Source organism: Pseudophryne corroboree, chromosome 1, assembly GCF_028390025.1.
Source record: "Pseudophryne corroboree isolate aPseCor3 chromosome 1, aPseCor3.hap2, whole genome shotgun sequence".
In the NCBI taxonomy this organism is placed as follows: Eukaryota; Metazoa; Chordata; class Amphibia; order Anura; family Myobatrachidae; genus Pseudophryne; species Pseudophryne corroboree.
This window is the reverse complement of record NC_086444.1, coordinates 493,674,031-493,692,328: the sequence shown is the minus strand read 5'-3', so window position 1 is coordinate 493,692,328 and position 18,298 is coordinate 493,674,031. Positions and strand designations below refer to the sequence as shown.

The 18,298-nt window shown below is 49.3% G+C and overlaps 1 protein-coding gene across 1 annotated transcript in view; it reads left to right on the top strand.

Moving 5' to 3' along the window:
• Positions 1 to 595, top strand: part of PSAT1 (phosphoserine aminotransferase 1) — a 44,055-nt gene extending 43,460 nt beyond the window's left edge. Inside the window, exon 9 of the mRNA XM_063913830.1 lies at positions 1 to 595. Coding sequence (XP_063769900.1) covers positions 1 to 103 — 103 coding nt within the window. The 3' untranslated portion in view covers positions 104 to 595.
• Positions 596 to 18,298: the final 17,703 nt, after the last annotated feature.

Below are 18,298 nucleotides of genomic sequence, written 5' to 3'. Positions count from 1 at the left end.
ATCTGTGGGAGGAATCCGAGCTTCCCTGTACAATGCGGTCACTGTGGATGATGCTGAGAAACTTGCAGACTTCATGATACAATTCAAGGAGACTCACCAGTGAAGAAGAGCTGTGCAATGACTTCCATGCTGACTTTATTCTTCTCTCTACTGTATAGAATCCACCTCTATGGATAAGCTATTTTCATAGCGTAGAAATCATCACTCGTAAACTAGTCTCTTTTGTACTGAGAGGACAAAACCTATCTAGCATTCCTGTTATGCTCTTCATGAGTGGTGTTTGCAATGATCTCTTTTCAGTGAAATGATATTGTAGTAGAATTTTGCACAGCATGAGCGTCTCATGTTATGGCAGTGAACGGTGTGACCACAATGTGGACATATTGGAGCCGAGGTCAGTATACGATTACTAAATAATGCCACTGATAGCACAGACTCCTCTGACTCTTTGCACGTTAACTGACCCCTCCTCTATTTTTTTTTTTCTTTTCTTTTTTCTGTAAATAGAGGTCAAAATATATTGTCCCAAGACAATTGTCGTACCTGCATATTTTGTTTATGCAATAAGAACAAATTAAATGTTTTCTAGTGTGTATACAGTTTGCGTGTTTTTGATTAAAAAGTCACTGCCTGGAAGATAAAAGCTAAAGCTACTGTCTCAAACATCAGCTGTTTCCACCTGGCGGCATACAATGTATGGAATATACCACACAGCTGTGATCTTACAGAGATTGTTGCTTCAAAAATGAGGGAATATGTAGGGGATATTTTGTTTAGTATCTCTGTAGCTTTGCCAAGGTCTCTCTGGTGGGGAATACGATGTACCAGGGCCGGTCAGGGAGAAAGCCCTAGCATTCATATTGGGGCATGGCCACACCTTTTACATGCTTTACTGGTTGTTTCCCCTAGCACCAGGCTCCAAAGATCTCCCGGAAGCCCTGGCTATATTTTAGGAATGAATCTGTCTGCTCAGTTATGTTTTTTATTCTGGACCTAGACATAGTGTCATACCCCTCCACTTGAGAACATAACCTTTGCTCCTAGACTCGCATTGTGAGAGCATCGTCACATGTAATTAGGATTGATAGGAGAGCACTGGCAAAGGAGATAAAGGGATTGTGGGAGAAAAAGCAGCAATGGCAACTACTACCTGGTGAGCTCTGAATGTAGACTTACTAGCAAATAGTTGACATTCTAGAAGTAGTCTCTTTTTATTTTATTTTTTTGTGACATTCATTTGTTATTTTGTTTATGTATCAAGCTAAATAAAATGTACTGGGCTATTACAATAAGGGAATGTGGAAAATGTTCTGCTTTTTGGCACTGTGGTCCAGGTGGCAAATGCATGGGGACGTGATAATGCAATTTCCGTTATGGCCCTGCTGCCCACCTTGTAACATCCCTGGACATGGCAATGATTTTATTCACAGCAAATCTGATCAACAAGCCTCTGGCGAACGTTCTTCACTTGGGAAGTGGGCAGGATCTGCTTCCCAAAATTCTATAGTTTGAGAAAGTAACCATGCATGATCTAGAATCTTATTTTTTGTTTCTCGAACGTCCTTGAGGATGCTGGGACTCTGTAAGGACCATGGGGAATAGACTGGCTCCGCAGGAGATAGGGCACTTTAAGAAAACTTTGGACTCTGGGTGTGCACTGGCTCCTCCCTCTATGCCCCTCCTCCAGACCTCAGTTAGTTTTACACTGTGCACAGAGCAAGATGGGTGCACTGCAGAGAGCTCTCCAGAGTTCTCTGCCTAGAAGCATTTTTGTTTAGATTTTTTTTTCTCTACATTTTTACTACTTTTTCACAGGGAGCACTGCTGGCAACAGGCTCCCTGCATCGAGGGACACAGGAGAGAGGAGCAGACCTTCTTGTCAAAGATAGGCTCTGCTTCCTCGGCTACTGGACACCATTAGCTCCGGAGGGGGTGAACGCAGGTTCTTACTGGGCGTCCACCCCCGGAGCCGCGCCGCCGTTCTCCTCACAGAGCTAGAAGTACAGAAGTGGTCAGGCGGCAGAAGCCTTCAGCTTCACTGAGGTAACTCACAGCACTGCAGCTGTGCGTCATTGCTCCCATACACCTCACATACTCCGGTCACTGTAAGGGTGCAAGGCGCAGGGGGGGGTGCCCTGGGCTGCAATATAAAACCTCTGCATGGCAAAAAGTCTATATACATGTACAGGTGGGCTCTGCACATGTATATAAAAGAGCCCCCGCCATATTTCTCTAACGTCCTAGTGGATGCTGGGGACTCCGTAAGGACCATGGGGAATAGTCGGGCTCCGCAGGAGACAGGGCACTTTAAGAAAGAATTAGGATACTGGTGTGCACTGGCTCCTCCCTCTGTCCCTCCTCCAGACCTCAGTTTGAATCTGTGCCCGGACGAGCTGGGTGCAACTTAGTGAGCTCTCCTGAGCTTGCTAAAAAGAAAGTATTTTGTTAGGATTTTTTATTTTCAGAGAGATCTGCTGGCAACAGACTCTCTGCTACGTGGGACTGAGGGGAGAGAAGCAGCCCTACTCACTGAAGATAGGTCCTGCTTCTTAGGCTACTGGACACCATTAGCTCCAGAGGGATCGTACACAGGAACGCACCCTTGGTCGTCCGATCCCAGAGCCGCGCCACCGTCCCCCTCACAGAGCCAGAAGACAGAAGCTGGCGTGAGAAGCAAGAAGACTTCGAAATCGGCGGCAGAAGACTCCAGTCTTCATATGAGGTAGCACACAGCACTGCAGCTGTGCGCCATTGCTCCCACACTAAACCCACACACTCCGGTCACTGCAGGGCGCAGAGGGGGGCGCCCTGGGCCGCAATTGAGAACCTCTTGGCAAAAAGCAGCATATATACAGTTGGGCACTGTATATATGCATGAGCCCCCGCCATTATTTTACACACACAACGCGGGACAGAAGCCCGCCGCTGAGGCTATGTGGTAACAGAGCGGGTACAAATGAATGTGGGGTCGCCACCGACGGCGCCGACACCCGATTGGATGGATATGTGGAAGGTTTTAAATGATAATGTTAATTCCTTGCATAAAAGGTTGGATAAAGCTGAAGCCTTGGGACAGTCGGGGTCTCAACCCACGCCTGATCCTACATCGCAGAGGCCGTCAGGGTCTCCAGAAGCGCCCACTATCCCAAATTGTTGACACATATCGACACGGATTCTGACTCCAGTGGCGATGATGCAAAGTTGCAGCCTAAAATGGCTAAAGCCATCCGCTACATGATTATAGCAATGAAAGATGTGTTGCACATCACAGACGAAACCCCAGTCCCTGACAAGAGGGTTTATATGTATGGGGAGAAAAGGCAAGAGGTGACCTTACCCCCTTCACATGAGTTAAATGAGTTATGTGAAAAAGCTTGGGAATCTCCAGATAGAAAACTGCAGATTTCCAAACGGATGCTTATGGCGTATCCTTTCCCGCCAACTGACAGGTTACGCTGGGAATCCTCCCCTAGGGTAGACAAAGCTTTAACACGCTTATCCAAAAGGGTAGCCCTGCCGTCACAGGATACGGCCACCCTCAAAGATGCTGCGGATAGAAAGCAGGAGGGTATCCTGAAGTCCATTTATAAACATTCAGGTACCTTACTACGGCCGGCGATTGCGTCGGCCTGGATGTGTAGTGCTGCAGCAGCATGGACAGATACCTGAGGAACTTGATACCTTGGACAAGGATACTATATTACTAACCCTGGCGCATATAAAAGACGCTGTCCTATATATGAGAGATGCTCAAAGAGACATTAGCCTACTGGGCTCTAGAATAAATGCAATGTCGATTTCTGCCAGAAGGGTCCTGTGGACTCGGCAATGGACAGGCGATGCCGACTCAAAAAGGCACATGGAGGTTTTACCTTACAAGGGTGAGTAATTGTTTGGGGACGGTCTCTCGGACCTGGTCTCCACAGCTACGGTGGGAAAGTCAAATGTTTTGCCATATGTTCCCTCACAACCTAAGAAAGCACCGTATTACCAAATGCAGTCCTTTCGATCACAAAAAGGCAATAAAGTCCGAGGTGCGTCCTTTCTTGCCAGAGGCAGGGGTAGAGGAAAGAAGCTGCACAATACAGCTAGTTCCCAGGAACAGAAGTCCTCCCCTGCTTCTACTAAATCTACCGCATGACGCTGGTGCACCACAGGCCCGGTGGGGGCGCGTCTCCGAAATTTCAGCCACAAGTGGGTTCACTCACAGGTGGATCCCTGGGCTATAGAGATTGTGTCTCAGGGATACAAGCTGGAATTCGAAGTGATGCTCCCTCACCGTTACCTCAAATCGGCCCTGCCAGCTTCCCCCATGGAGAGGGAAATAGTGTTAGCTGCAATTCACAAATTGTATCTCCAGCAGGTGGTGGTAAAGGTTCCCCTCCTTCAACAGGTATGGGGTTACTATTCGACAATGTTTGTGGTACCGAAACCGGACTGTTCGGTCAGACCCATATTGAATTTAAAATACCTGAACATATACCTGAAAAGGTTCAAGTTCAAGATGGAATCGCTCAGAGCGGTCATCGCAAGCCTGGAGGAGGGGGATTTTATGGTGTCTCTGGACATAAAGGATGCTTACCTTCATGTCCCCATTTATCCACCTCATCAGGAGTACCTCAGATTTGTGGTACAGGAATGTCATTACCAATTCCAGACGTTGCCGTTTGGTCTCTCCACGGCACCGAGAATATTTACCAAGGTAATGGCAGAAATGATGGTGCTCCTGCGAAAGCAAGGAGTCACAATAATCCCATACTTGGACGATCTCCTCATAAAGGCGAGGTCCAGAGAGTAGTTGCTGATCAGCGTAGCACGCTCTCGGGAAGTGTTACAACAGCACGGCTGGATTATGAATATTCCAAAGTCGCAGCTGATTCCTACGACGCGTCTGCCCTTCCTGGGCATGATTCTGGACACAGACCAGAAGAAGGTTTTTCTCCCGACGGAGAAGGCTCAGGAACTCATGACACTGGTCAGAGACCTCTTAAAACCAAAACAGGTGTCGGTGCATCACTGCACGCGAGTCCTGGGAAAGATGGTGGCGTCATACGAGGCCATTCCCTTCGGCAGGTTCCATGCAAGGACCTTTCAATGGGATCTGTTGGACAAGTGGTCCGGATCGCATATACAGATGCATCGGCTGATCACCCTATCCCCCAGGGCCAGGGTGTCTCTTCTGTGGTGGCTGCAGAGTGCTCACCTTCTTGAGGGCTGCAGATTCGGCATTCAGGACTGGGTCCTGGTGACCACGGATGCAAGCCTCCGAGGGTGGGGGACAGTCACACAGGGAAGAAATTTCCAGGGTCTGTGGTCAAGTCAGGAGACTTGCCTTCACATCAATATCCTGGAACTAAGGGCCATATACAACGCCCTAAGTCAAGCGGAGGCCCTGCTTCGCAACCAATCTGTGCTGATTCAATCAGACATCACCGCAGTGGCTCATGTAAACCGCCAAGGCGGCACAAGGAGCAGGGTGGCGATGGCGGAAGCCACCAGAATTCTTCGATGGGCGGAGAATCACGTACGAGCACTGTCAGCAGTGTTCATTCCGGGAGTGGACAACTGGGAAGCAGACTTCCTCAGCAGGCACGACCTCCACCTGGGAGAGTGGGGACTTCATCAAGAAGTCTTCGTGCAGATTGCAGGTCGGTGGGAACTGCCACAGGTGGACATGATGGCATCCCGCCTCAACAAAAAGCTACAGAGGTATTGTGCCAGGTCAAGAGACCCTCAGGCGATGGCTGTAGACGCACTAGTGACACCGTGGGTGTTCCAGTCGGTTTATGTGTTTCCTCCTCTTCCTCTCATACCCAAGGTGCTGAGAATCATAAGAAAAAGAGGAGTGAGAACAATACTCATTGTTCCAGATTGGCCAAGAAGGACTTGGTATCCAGAGCTGCAAGAAATGCTCACAGAGGACCCATGGCCTCTGCCTCTAAGATAGGATCTGTTGCAACAGGGGCCCTGTCTGTTCCAAGACTTACCGCGGCTGCGTTTGACGGCATGGCGGTTGAACGCCGGATCCTAGCAGAAAAAGGCATTCCGGATGAGGTTATTCCTACGCTGATAAAGGCTAGGAAGGACGTGACGGCTAAACATCACCGTATATGGCGAAAATATGTTGCTTGGTGTGAGGCCAGGACTGCCCCTACAGAGGAATTCCAGCTGGGCAGTTTCCTTCACTTCCTACAGTCGAGAGTGACTTTGGAACTAAAATTGGGTTCCATTAAGGTCCAGATTTCGGCCCTATCCATTTTCTTTCAAAAAGAACTGGCTTCTCTTCCTCAAGTTCAGACGTTTGTAAAGGGAGTGCTACATTTTCAGCCCCCGTTTGTGCCTCCAGTGGCACCTTGGGATCTTAATGTGGTGTTGAGTTTCCTGAAATCACACTGGTTTGAGCCACTTAAAACCGTGGAGTTAAAATTTCTCACGTGGAAGGTGGTCATGCTGTTAGCCTTGGCTTCAGCTAGGCGTGTGTCAGAATTGGCGGCTTTGTCACATAAAAGCCCCTATCTGTTTTTCCATATGGACAGGGCGGAATTGCGGACCCGTCCGCAATTTCTGCCAAAAGTGGTGTCATCTTTTTATATGAACCAACCTATTGTGGTGCCTGTGGCTACTCGTGACTTGGAGGATTCCAAGTTGCTAGATGTGGTCAGGGCTTTGAAGGTTTATGTAGCCAGAACGGCGAGAGTCAGGAAAACTGAGTCACTGTTTTATCCTGTATGCACCCAACAAGCTGGGTGCTCCTGCTTCAAAGCAAACTATTGCTCGCTGGATCTGTAACACGATTCAGCAGGCTCATTCTGCGGCTGGATTGTCGCTACCAAAATCAGTGAAGGCCCATTCCACAAGGAAGGTGGGCTCTTCTTGGGCGGCTGCTCGAGGGGTCTCGGCATTACAGCTTTGCCGAGCAGCAACTTGGTCGGGTTCAAACACGTTTGCAAAGTTCTACAAGTTTGATACCCTGGCTGAGGAGGACCTTGTGTTTGCCCATTCGGTGCTGCAGAGTCATCCGCACTCTCCCGCCCGTTTGGAAGCTTTGTAATAATCCCCATGGTCCTTACGGAGTCCCCAGCATCCACTAGGATGTTAGAGAAAATAAGATTTTACTTACCGGTAAATCGATTTCTCGTAGTCCGTAGTGGATGCTGGGCGCCCGTCCCAAGTGCGGACTTCTTCTGCAATACTTGTATATAGTTATTGCTTACATAAGGGTTATGTTATGGTTGCATCAGGGTTTATATGATGCTCTGTTGTTGTTCATGCTGTTAACTGGGTAAGTTTATCACGAGTTATACGGTGTGATTGGTGTGGCTGGTATGAGTCTTACCCTGGATTCCAAAATCCTTTCCTTGTACGGTCGGCTCTTCCGGGTATCCTAATTCTTTCTTAAAGTGCCCTGTCTCCTGCGGAGCCCGTCTATTCCCCATGGTCCTTACGGAGTCCCCAGCATCCACTACGGACTACGAGAAATAGATTTACTGGTTAGTAAAATCTTATTTTTACTAAGTTTGAGCGGGACAGAAGCCTGCCGCCGAGGGGGCGGGGCTTCTCCCTCAGCACTCACCAGCGCCATTTTCTCTCCACAGCACTGCTGCGAGGAAGCTCCCCGGACTCTCCCCTGCTTACACACTGTGAAAGGGTGCTTAAAAAAGAGGGGGGGGGGGGCCACATAATTGGCGGTTTACATATTATACAGCGCTGCTGGTGAAAAACATTTTGTGTTGGTCTCCCGGGTTATTGCGCTGGGGTGTGTGCTGGCATACTCTCTCTTTGTCTCTCCAAAGGGCCTTGACAGGGATACTGTCTTCAGGAAAGGGGTTCCGTGTGTGTGTGTGTGTGTGTGTGTGTGTGTGTGTGTGAAGTGTGTCGGTACGCGTGTGTCGACATGTTTGACGAGGAAGGCTTGCTTAATGTGGAGGGGGGAATGCTTGAATGTCAGGTCACCGTCGGCAACGCCGACACCGGAATGGGTGGATATGCTGAATGTCTTGAATGCAAATGTCAATCTATTGCATAAAAGATTAGACAAGGCAGAAGCTAGGAATCAGTCAGGTAGCCAGTCCATGCCTGTACCTGGGTAGCCAGGTCCTTCGGGGTCTCAGAAGCGCACCATATCTCAGATCGATGACACAGATACTGACTCTAGTGTCGACTATGAATATGCAAAATTACAGCCGAAGGTGGCTAAGGGTATACGGTACATGATTATTGCCATTAAAGAGGTTTTGCATATTACTGAGAAACCCCCTGTCCCTGACACGAGGCTACACATGTATAAAGGGAAAAAGCCTGAAGTCACTTTTCCATCCTCATTTGAATTAAGTGACTTGTGCGAAAAGGCTTGGGAATTTCCGGATAGGAGACCAAGTTCCCAAAAGGATTCTCATGGCGTATCCTTTTCCACAAACTGATAGGATACGCTGGGAATCTTCGCCAAGAGTTGACAAGGCGCTGACACATTTGTCCAAAAAGGTGGCACTGCCTTCTCAGGATACGGCTTCCCTCAAGGAACCTGCTGATCGCAGGCAGGAAATTACCTTAAAGCACATTTACAACCATTCCGGTACTATTGCTCGACCGGCTATGGCGTCGGCCTGGGTTTGTAGTGCGGTTGTGGCATGGGCAGATTCCTTATCTACGGAAATTGACACCTTAGATAGGGACGCCATTCAAATGACCATAGAGCATATCAGAGATGCTGCCTTGTATATGAGGGATGCTCAGAGAGACATTTGTTTATTAAGCTCCAGAATAAATGCTATGTCTATTTCTGCTAGGCAACTCCTGTGGATCAGGCAGTGGACGGGAGATGCCGATTCTAAGCGGCACATGGAGTCCTTGCCGTACAAGGGAGAGGAGTTGTTTGGAGACGGCCTCTTGGACCTTGTCTCTACGGCTACGGCTGGTAAAGTCAAATTTCTTACCTTATGTCCCCCCGCAACATACAAAAAAGGCACCTCATTATCAAATGCAGTCCTTTCGTTCCAATAAAAACAAGAAGGTACGTGGATCATCCTTTGTTGCCAGAGGGAAAGGCAGGGGAAAAAAGCTGCAAACAACTAGTTCCCAAGAGCAGAAGTCCTCCCCTGCGTCTGCAAAGTCCACCGCATGATGCTGGGGCTTTCCGAGGGGAGGCAGATCTGGTGGGGGCTCGTCTTCGGTTTTTCAGCCACGTCTGGGTTCACTCGCAGGTGGATCCCTGGGCATTAGAGATTGTTTCTCAGGGATACAGGCTGGAATTCGAAGACTTGCCTCCTCGCCGATTTTTCAAATCTGCTCTGCCGGCTTCCCCGTCAGAGAGGGAGCTAGTGTTGGCAGCAATCCAAAAATTGTATATTCAACAGGTGATTGTCACAGTTCCTCATCTCCAGCAAGGAGAGGGATATTACTCAACCCTGTTTGTGGTTCCGAAACCGGACTGTTCGGTCAGACCCATTTTAAACCTGAAATTTCAACCTGTACTTGAAGAGGTTCAAGTTCAAAATGGAATCACTCAGGGCGGTCATCACCAGCCTGGAGGGGGGGGGGGGGGATTGGATGGTGTCCCTGGACATAAAGGATGCTTACCTTCATGTTCCGATATTTCCCCCGCATCAGGCGTTCCTGAGATTTGCAGTGCAGGACTGTCACTACCAATTTCAGACGTTGCCGTTTGGGCTTTCCACGGCCCTGAGAATTTTCACCAAGGTAATGGCGGAAATGATGGTGCTCCTGCGCAGGCAGGGGGTCACAATTATCCCATACTTGGACGATCTCCTCATAAAGGCGAGATCTCGGGAGAGGTTGCTGGACAGCGTGTCTCTGTCCATGAAGACGTTGCAGAAACACGGCTGGATTCTCAATATACCGAAGTCCCAGCTAGTCCCTACAACGCGTCTGACCTTTTTGGGGCTGATTCTAGACACAGACCAGAAAAAGGTTTTTCTTCCGATCGAAAAGGTTCAGGAACTCATAGCCATGGTCAGGAACCTATTAAAAAAAAAAAAAAAAAAAGGTTTCAGTGCATCATTGCACGCGGGTCCTGGGGAAGATGGTGGCTTCCTACGAGGCCATCCCTTTCGGCAGGTTCCATGCAAGGACTTTTCAATGGGACCTCTTGGACAAGTGGTCCGGGTCCCATTTACAAATGCATCAAAGGATCACCCTGTCTCCCAGGACAAGGGTATCTCTCCTGTGGTGGCTGAACAGTGCTCACCTACTAGAAGGTCGCAGGTTCGGCATTCAGGACTGGGTCCTGGTGACAACGGACGCAAGCCTCCGAGGCTGGGGAGCAGTGACACTGGGAAGAAATTTCCAAGGTCTCTGGTCAAGCCTAGAGTCTTGTCTACACATCAACATCCTGGAGTTGAGGGCCATATACAACGCCCTGCGTCAAGCGGAGGAATTGCTTCGGAGAAAACCAGTTCTGATTCAGTCAGACAATGTCACGGCAGTGGCTCATATAAACCGCCAAGGCGGAACAAGGAGCAGAGTGGCCATGGCAGAAGCGACCAGGATTCTACGCTGGGCGGAAGGCCATGTAAGCACGCGGTCAGCGGTGTTCATCCTGGGGGTGGACAACTGGGAGGCGGACTTCCTCAGCAGGCACGACCTGCATCCGGGAGAGTGGGGACTTCATAAAGAAGTCTTCGCACAGATCACGGATCGTTGGGGACTGCCTCAAATCGACATGATGGCATCCCGTCTTGACAAAAAGCTAAAGCGGTAGTGCGCCAAGTCAAGGGACCCTCAGGCGGTAGCGGTAGACGCTCTGGTGACACCTTGGGTGTTCAGATCGGTCTATGGGTTTTCCTCCTCCTCCTCTTCCTCTCATACCCAAGGTGTTGAGAATAATACGAAGAAGCAGGGTCAGAACAATACTCATTGTTCCGGATTGGCCACGGAGGACTTGGTATCCGGAGCTGCAAGAGTTGCTCGCAGGGGATCCGTGGCCTCTTCCTCTAAGGCAGGACCTGCTGCGGCAGGGGCCCTGTCTGTTCCAAGACTTGCTGCGTTTGACGACATGGCGGTTGAACGCCGGATCCTAGCGTAAAAAGGGATTCCGGAGGAAGTCATTCCTACCCTGATCAAGGCTAGGAAAGATGTGACGTTAAAACATTATCACCGTATATGGCGGAAATATGTTTCTTGGTGTGAGGCCAGAGCTGCTCCTACGGAGGAGTTCCATTTGGGCCGTCTACTTCACTTCCTTCAAACAGGAGTGACTTTGGGCCTAAAATTAGGGTCCATAAAGGTCCAGATTTCGGCCTTATCCATTTTCTTTCAAAGAGAATTGGCCTCTATTCCTGAAGTACAGACCTTTTGTGAAGGGAGTAAACAGAAAAAGATTACAAAATCAAAAAGCGCCTTGAGTCCTGTTGGAGAAAGAGCGCTATATAAATAAAATTATTATTATTATTATTAATCAATTACCCAAGGCGCAAACAGACCTGTGCAGCCACCTGAGGATGATAGGGCCACTCAACCCTTATAAACAAATGCAATACCGAAAAAAATCCACAGGTAAATAGCACTCAATGTTGTTTCACATATAACAATAAGCAATGAATACTTAGAGTCCAAATAAAGATCAAATCAGTCAGAGAGGAGCTGCGGCCATTTTCCCCTGGTCTGAGCTCCGCCTTCCTTCTATCATTCCCACAAGGCAGCAGGAGCAGAGAGCAGCCATTGCTGTGTCTGGCAGCAGTATTTATATTTCCATTATTGAGGAGGAATATGGTTTGGAGCGTCTAAAGAAACCTTGATGCGAGGGTCCTTGCTTGTGGAGAAGTGAGTATGGTACGCAGTATCTGAGATTTATCACATCATTATCACGATAAAGATACCTTTATGTGTGGACAAACACCTTATACACTGTGAGTGGGGTACGCATTGGATCCCTAACATCTGTATCTGTTGTTGCTTGAAAAGTTTGGGACGTATTGCACCATGATCTTTCATTGCTTTCTTTTTATGTCATCTTGAGCGACTACTGGAGACAGAGGTCTTTCCTGTGAGAACGTAATCAGAGGATCATAAGACAGGACTTCCCTATCTGCGGGACTGATTTGATCTTTATTTGGACTCTAAGTATTCATTGCTTATTGTTATATGTGAAACATTGAGCGCTATTTACCTGTGGATTTTTTTCGGTTTTGTGAAAGGAGTGCTGCATATTCAGCCTCCCTTTGTGCCTCCGGTGGCGCCTTGGGATCTTAACGTGGTGTTACGTTTCCTCAAGTCACCTTGGTTTGAACCACTCAAAACTGTGGAGTTGAAATACCTCACGTGGAAAGTGGTCATGTTGTTGGCGTTAGCTTCGCAAGACGTGTTTCCAAATTGGCGGCTTTATCACATAAAAGCCCATACTTGGTTTTTCACGTGGATAGGGCGGAGTTGAGAACTCGCCCTCACTTTCTGCCAAAAGTGGTCTCATCTTTTCATGTGAACCAACCTATTGTCGTGCCTGTGGCTACATGGGACTTGGAGGATTCCGAGTCCCTGGATGTAGTCAGGGCTTTGAAGATTTATGTGACCAGAACGGCTAGAATCAGGAAGACTGAAGCTTTGTTCGTTCTGTATGCGGCCAACAAGGTTGGCGCTCCTGCTTCAAAGCAGACTATTGCTCGCTGGATCTGTAACACGATTCAGCAGGCGCATTCTACGGCAGGATTGCCGTTACCGAAATCGGTTAAGGCCCACTCCACTAGGAAAGTGGGCTCTTCTTGGGCGACTGCCCGAGGGGTCTCGGCATTACAGTTGTGCCGAGCAGCTACTTGGTCAGGGACAAACACCTTTGCAAAGTTCTATAAGTTTGATACCCTGGCTGAGAAGGACCTCCTGTTTGCTCAATCGGTGCTGCAGAGTTATCCGCACTCTCCCGCCCGTTTGGGAGCTTTGGTATAATCCCCATGGTCCTTACGGAGTCCCAGCATCCTCGAGGACGTTAGAGAAAATAAGATTTTACTTACCGGTAAATCTATTTCTCTAACGTCCTAGTGGATGCTGGGGACTCCGTAAGGACCATGGGGAATAGACGGGCTCCGCAGGAGACAGGGCAATTTAAGAAAGAATTAGGATACTGGTGTGCACTGGCTCCTCCCTCTATGTCCCTCCTCCAGACCTCAGTTTGAATCTGTGCCCGGACGAGCTGGGTGCTACTTAGTGAGCTCTCCTGAGCTTGCTAAAAAGAAAGTATTTTGTTAGGTTTTTTTAATTTTCAGAGAGATCTGCTGGCAACAGACTCTCTGCTACGTGGGACTGAGGGGAGAGAAGCAGCCCTACTCACTGAAGATAGGTCCTGCTTCTTAGGCTACTGGACACCATCAGCTCCAGAGGGATCGTACACAGGAACGCACCCTTGGTTGTCCGATCCCTGAGCCGCGCCGCCGTCCCCCTCGCAGAGCCAGAAGACAGAAGCCGGCGTGAGAAGCAAGAAGACTTCAAAATCAGCGGCAGAAGACTCCAGTCTTCAAATGAGGTAGCGCACAGCACTGCAGCTGTGCGCCATTGCTCCCACACTAAACCCACACACTCTGGTCACTGTAGGGTGCAGGGCGCAGGGGGGGGGGGGGCGCCCTGGGCAGCAATTGGGAACCACTTGGCAAAAAGCAGCATATATACAGTTGGGCACTGTATATATGCATGAGCCCCCGCCATTATTTTACACACACAACGCGGGACAGAAGCCCGCCGCTGAGGGGGCGGGGCTTCTTCCTCAGCACTCACCAGCGCCATTTTCTCTCCACAGCACCGCTGAGAGGAAGCTCCCCAGGCTCTCCCCTGCAGAATCACGGTAAAAAGAGAGGGGGGGGGGGGGGGGCACATAAATTTGGCGCAAAAACAGTATATACAGCAGCTACTGGGTTAACACTAAGTTACTGTGTGATTCCTGGGTCATATAGCGCTGGGGTGTGTGCTGGCATACTCTCTCTCTGTCTCTCCAAAAGGCCTTGTGGGGAAACTGTCTTCAAATAGAGCATCCCCTGTGTGTGTGGTGTGTCGGCATGTTTGACGAGGAAGGCTATGTGGAAACAGAGCGGGTACAAATGAATGTGGGGACGGCGCTGACACCCGATTGGATGGATATGTGGAAGGTTTTAAATGATAATGTTAATTCCTTGCATAAAAGGTTGGATAAAGCTGAAGCCTTGGGACAGTCAGGGTCTCAACCCATGCCTGATCCTACATCGCAGAGGCCGTCAGGGTCTCAGAAGCGCCCACTATCCCAAATTGTTGACACAGATATCGACACGGATTCTGACTCCAGTGTCGATGGCGATGATGCAAAGTTGCAGCCTAAAATGGCTAAAGCCATCCGTTACATGATTATAGCAATGAAAGATGTGTTACACATCACAGAGGAAACCCCAGTCCCTGACCAGAGGGTTTATATGTATGGGGAGAAAAGGCAAGAGGTGACCTTTCCCCCTTCACATGAGCTAAATGAGTTATGTGAAAAAGCTTGGGAATCTCCAGATAGAAAACTGCAGATTTCCAAACGGATGCTTATGGCGTATCCTTTCCCGCCAACGGACAGGTTGCGCTGGGAATCCTCCCCTAGGGTAGACAAAGCTTTAACACGCTTATCCAAGAGGGTAGCCCTGCCGTCACAGGATACGGCCACCCTTAAAGATGCTGTGGATAGAAAGCAGGAGGGTATCCTGAAATCCATTTATTCACATTCAGGTACCTTACTACGGCCGGCGATTGCGTCAGCCTGGATGTGTAGTGCTGCAGCAGCATGGACAGATACCTTATCTGAGGAACTTGATACCTTGGACAAGGATACTATATTACTAACCCTGGGGCATATAAAAGACGCTGTCCTATATATGAGAGATGCTCAAAGAGACATTAGCCTACTGGGCTCTAGAATAAATGCAATGTCGATTTCTGCCAGAAGGGTCCTGTGGACTCTGTAATGGACAGGCGATGCCGACTCAAAAAGGCACATGGAGGTTTTACCTTACAAAGGTGAGGAATTGTTTGGGGACGGTCTCTCGGACCTGGTCTCCACAGCTACGGTGGGAAAGTCAAATGTTTTGCCATATGTTCCCTCACAACCTAAGAAAGCACCGTATTACCAAATGCAGTCCTTTCGATCACAAAAAGGCAATAAAGTCCGAGGTGCGTCCTTTCTTGCCAGAGGCAGGGGTAGAGGAAAGAAGCTGCACAATACAGCTAGTTCCCAGGAACAGAAGTCCTCCCCGGCTTCTACTAAATCCACCGCATGACACTGGGGCACCACAGGCCCGGTGGGGGCGCGTCTCCGAAATTTCAGCCACAAGTGGGTTCACTCACAGGTGGATCCCTGGGCTATAGAGATTGTGTCTCAGGGATACAAGCTGGAATTCGAAGAGATGCCCCCTCACCGTTACCTCAAATCGGCCCTGCCAGCTTCCCTCTTAGAGAGGGAAATGGTGTTAGCTGCAATTCACAAATTGTATCTCCAGCAGGTGGTGGTAAAGGTTCCCCTCCTTCAACAGGGAAGGGGTTACTATTCGACAATGTTTGTGGTACCGAAACCGGACGGTTCGGTCAGACCCATATTGAATTTAAAATTCCTGAAGATACACCTGAAAAGGTTCAAGTTCAAGATGGAATCGCTCAGGGCGGTCATCGCAAGCCTGGAGGAGGGGGATTTTATGGTGTCTCTGGACATAAAGGATGCTTACCTTCATGTCCCTATTTATCCACCTCATCAGGAGTACCTCAGATTTGTGGTACAGGAATGTCATTACCAATTCCAGACGTTGCCGTTTGGTCTCTCCACGGCACCGAGAATATTTACCAAGGTAATGGCGGAAAAGATGGTGCTCCTGCGAAAGCAAGGAGTCACAATTATCCCATACTTGGACGATCTCCTCATAAAGGCGAGGTCCAGAGAGCAGTTGCTGATCAGCGTAGCACGCTCTTGGGAAGTGTTACAACAGCACGGCTGGATTATGAATATTCCAAAGTCGCAGCTGATTCCTACGACGCGTCTGCCCTTCCTGGGCATGATTCTGGACACAGACCAGAAGAAGGTTTTTCTCCCGACTGAGAAGGCTCAGGAACTCATGACACTGCTCAGAGACCTCCTAAAACCAAAAAAGGTGTCGGTGCATCACTGCACACGAGTCTTGGGAAAGATGGTGGCGTCATACGAGGCCATTCCCTTCGGCAGGTTCCATGCGAGGACTTTTCAATGGGATCTGTTGGACAAGTGGTCCGGATCGCATATACAGATGCATCGGCTGATCACCCTATCCTCCAGGGCCAGGGTCTCTCTTCTGTGGTGGCTGCAGAGTGCTCACCTTCTCGAGGGCTGCAGATTCGGCATTCAGGACTGGGTCCTGGTGACCACGGATGCAAGCCTCTGAGGGTGGGGGGCAGTCACACAGGGAAGAAATTTCAAGGGTCTGGGGTCAAGTCAGGAGACTTGCTTTCACATCAATATCCTGGAACTAAGGGCCATATACAACGCCCTAAGTCAAGCGGAGGCCCTGCTTCGCAACCAATCTGTGCTGATTCAATCAGACAACATCACCGCAGTGGCTCATGTAAACAGCCAAGGCGGCACAAGGAGCAGGGTGGCGATGGCGGAAGCCACCAGAATTCTTCGATGGGCGGAGAATCACGTACGAGCACTGTCAGCAGTGTTCATTCCGGGAGTGGACAACTGGGAAGCAGACTTCCTCAGCAGGCACGACCTCCACCTGGGAGAGTGGGGACTTCATCAAGAAGTCTTCGTGCAGATTGCAGGTCGGTGGGAACTGCCACAGGTGGACATGATGGCATCCCGCCTCAACAAAAAGCTACAGAGGTATTGTGCCAGGTCAAGAGACCCTCAGGCGATGGCTGTAGACGCACTAGTGACACCGTGGGTGTTCCAGTCGGTTTATGTGTTTCCTCCTCTTCCTCTCATACCCAAGGTGCTGAGAATCATAAGAAAAAGAGGAGTGAGAACAATACTCATTGTTCCAGAATGGCCAAGAAGGACTTGGTATCCAGAGCTGCAAGAAATGCTCACAGAGGACCCATGGCCTCTGCCTCTAAGATAGGATCTGTTGCAACAGGGGCCCTGTCTGTTCCAAGACTTACCGCGGCTGCGTTTGACGGCATGGCGGTTGAACGCCGAATCCTAGCAGAAAAAGGCATTCCGGATGAGGTTATTCCTACGCTGATAAAGGCTAGGAAGGACGTGACGGCTAAACATTATCACCGTATATGGCGAAAATATGTTGCTTGGTGTGAGGCCAGGAATGCCCCTACAGAGGAATTCCAGCTGGGCCGTTTCCTTCACTTCCTACAGTCGGGAGTGACTTTGGGCCTAAAATTGGGTTCCATTAAGGTCCAGATTTCGGCCCTATCCATTTTCTTTCAAAGAGAACTGGCTTCTCTTAGGTTCAGACGTTTGTAAAGGGAGTGCTGCATATTCAGCCCCGTTTGTGCCTCCAGTGGCACCTTGGGATCTTTGGTGTTGAGTTTCCTGAAATCACACTGGTTTGAGCCACTTAAAACCGTGGAGTTAAAATTTCTCACGTGGAAGTTGGTCATGCTGTTAGCCTTGGCTTCAGCTAGGCGTGTGTCAGAATTAGCGGCTTTGTCACATAAAAGCCCCTATCTGGTTTTCCATGTGGACAGGGCAGAATTGCGGACCCGTCCACAATTTCTGCCAAAAGTGGTGTCATCTTTTCATATGAACCAACCTATTGTGGTGCCTGTGGCTACTCGTGACTTGGAGGATTCCGAGTTGCTAGATGTGGTCAGGGCTTTGAAGGTTTATGTGGCCAGAACGGCGAGAGTCAGGAAAACTGAGTCACTGTTTATCCTGTATGCACCCAACAAGCTGGGTTCTCCTGCTTCAAAGCAAACTATTGCTCGCTGGATCTGTAACACGATTCAGCAGGTTCATTCTGCGGCTGGATTGCCGCTACCAAAATCTGTAAAAGCCCATTCCACAAGGAAGGTGGGCTCTCCTTGGGCGGCTGCCCGAGGGGTCTCGGCATTACAGCTTTGCCGTGCAACAACTTGGTCAAGTTCAAACACTTTTGCAAAGTTCTACAAGTTTGATACCCTGGCTGAGGAGGACCTTGTGTTTGCTCATTCGGTGCTGCAGAGTCAAACGCACTCTCCCGCCCGTTTGGGAGCTTTGGTATAATCCCCATGGTCCTTACGGAGTCCCCAGCATCCACTAGGACGTTAGAGAAAATAAGATTTTACTTACCGGTAAATCTATTTCTCGTAGTCCGTAGTGGATGCTGGGCGCCCGTCCCAAGTGCGGACTTCTTCTGCAATACTTGTATATAGTTATTGCTTACATAAG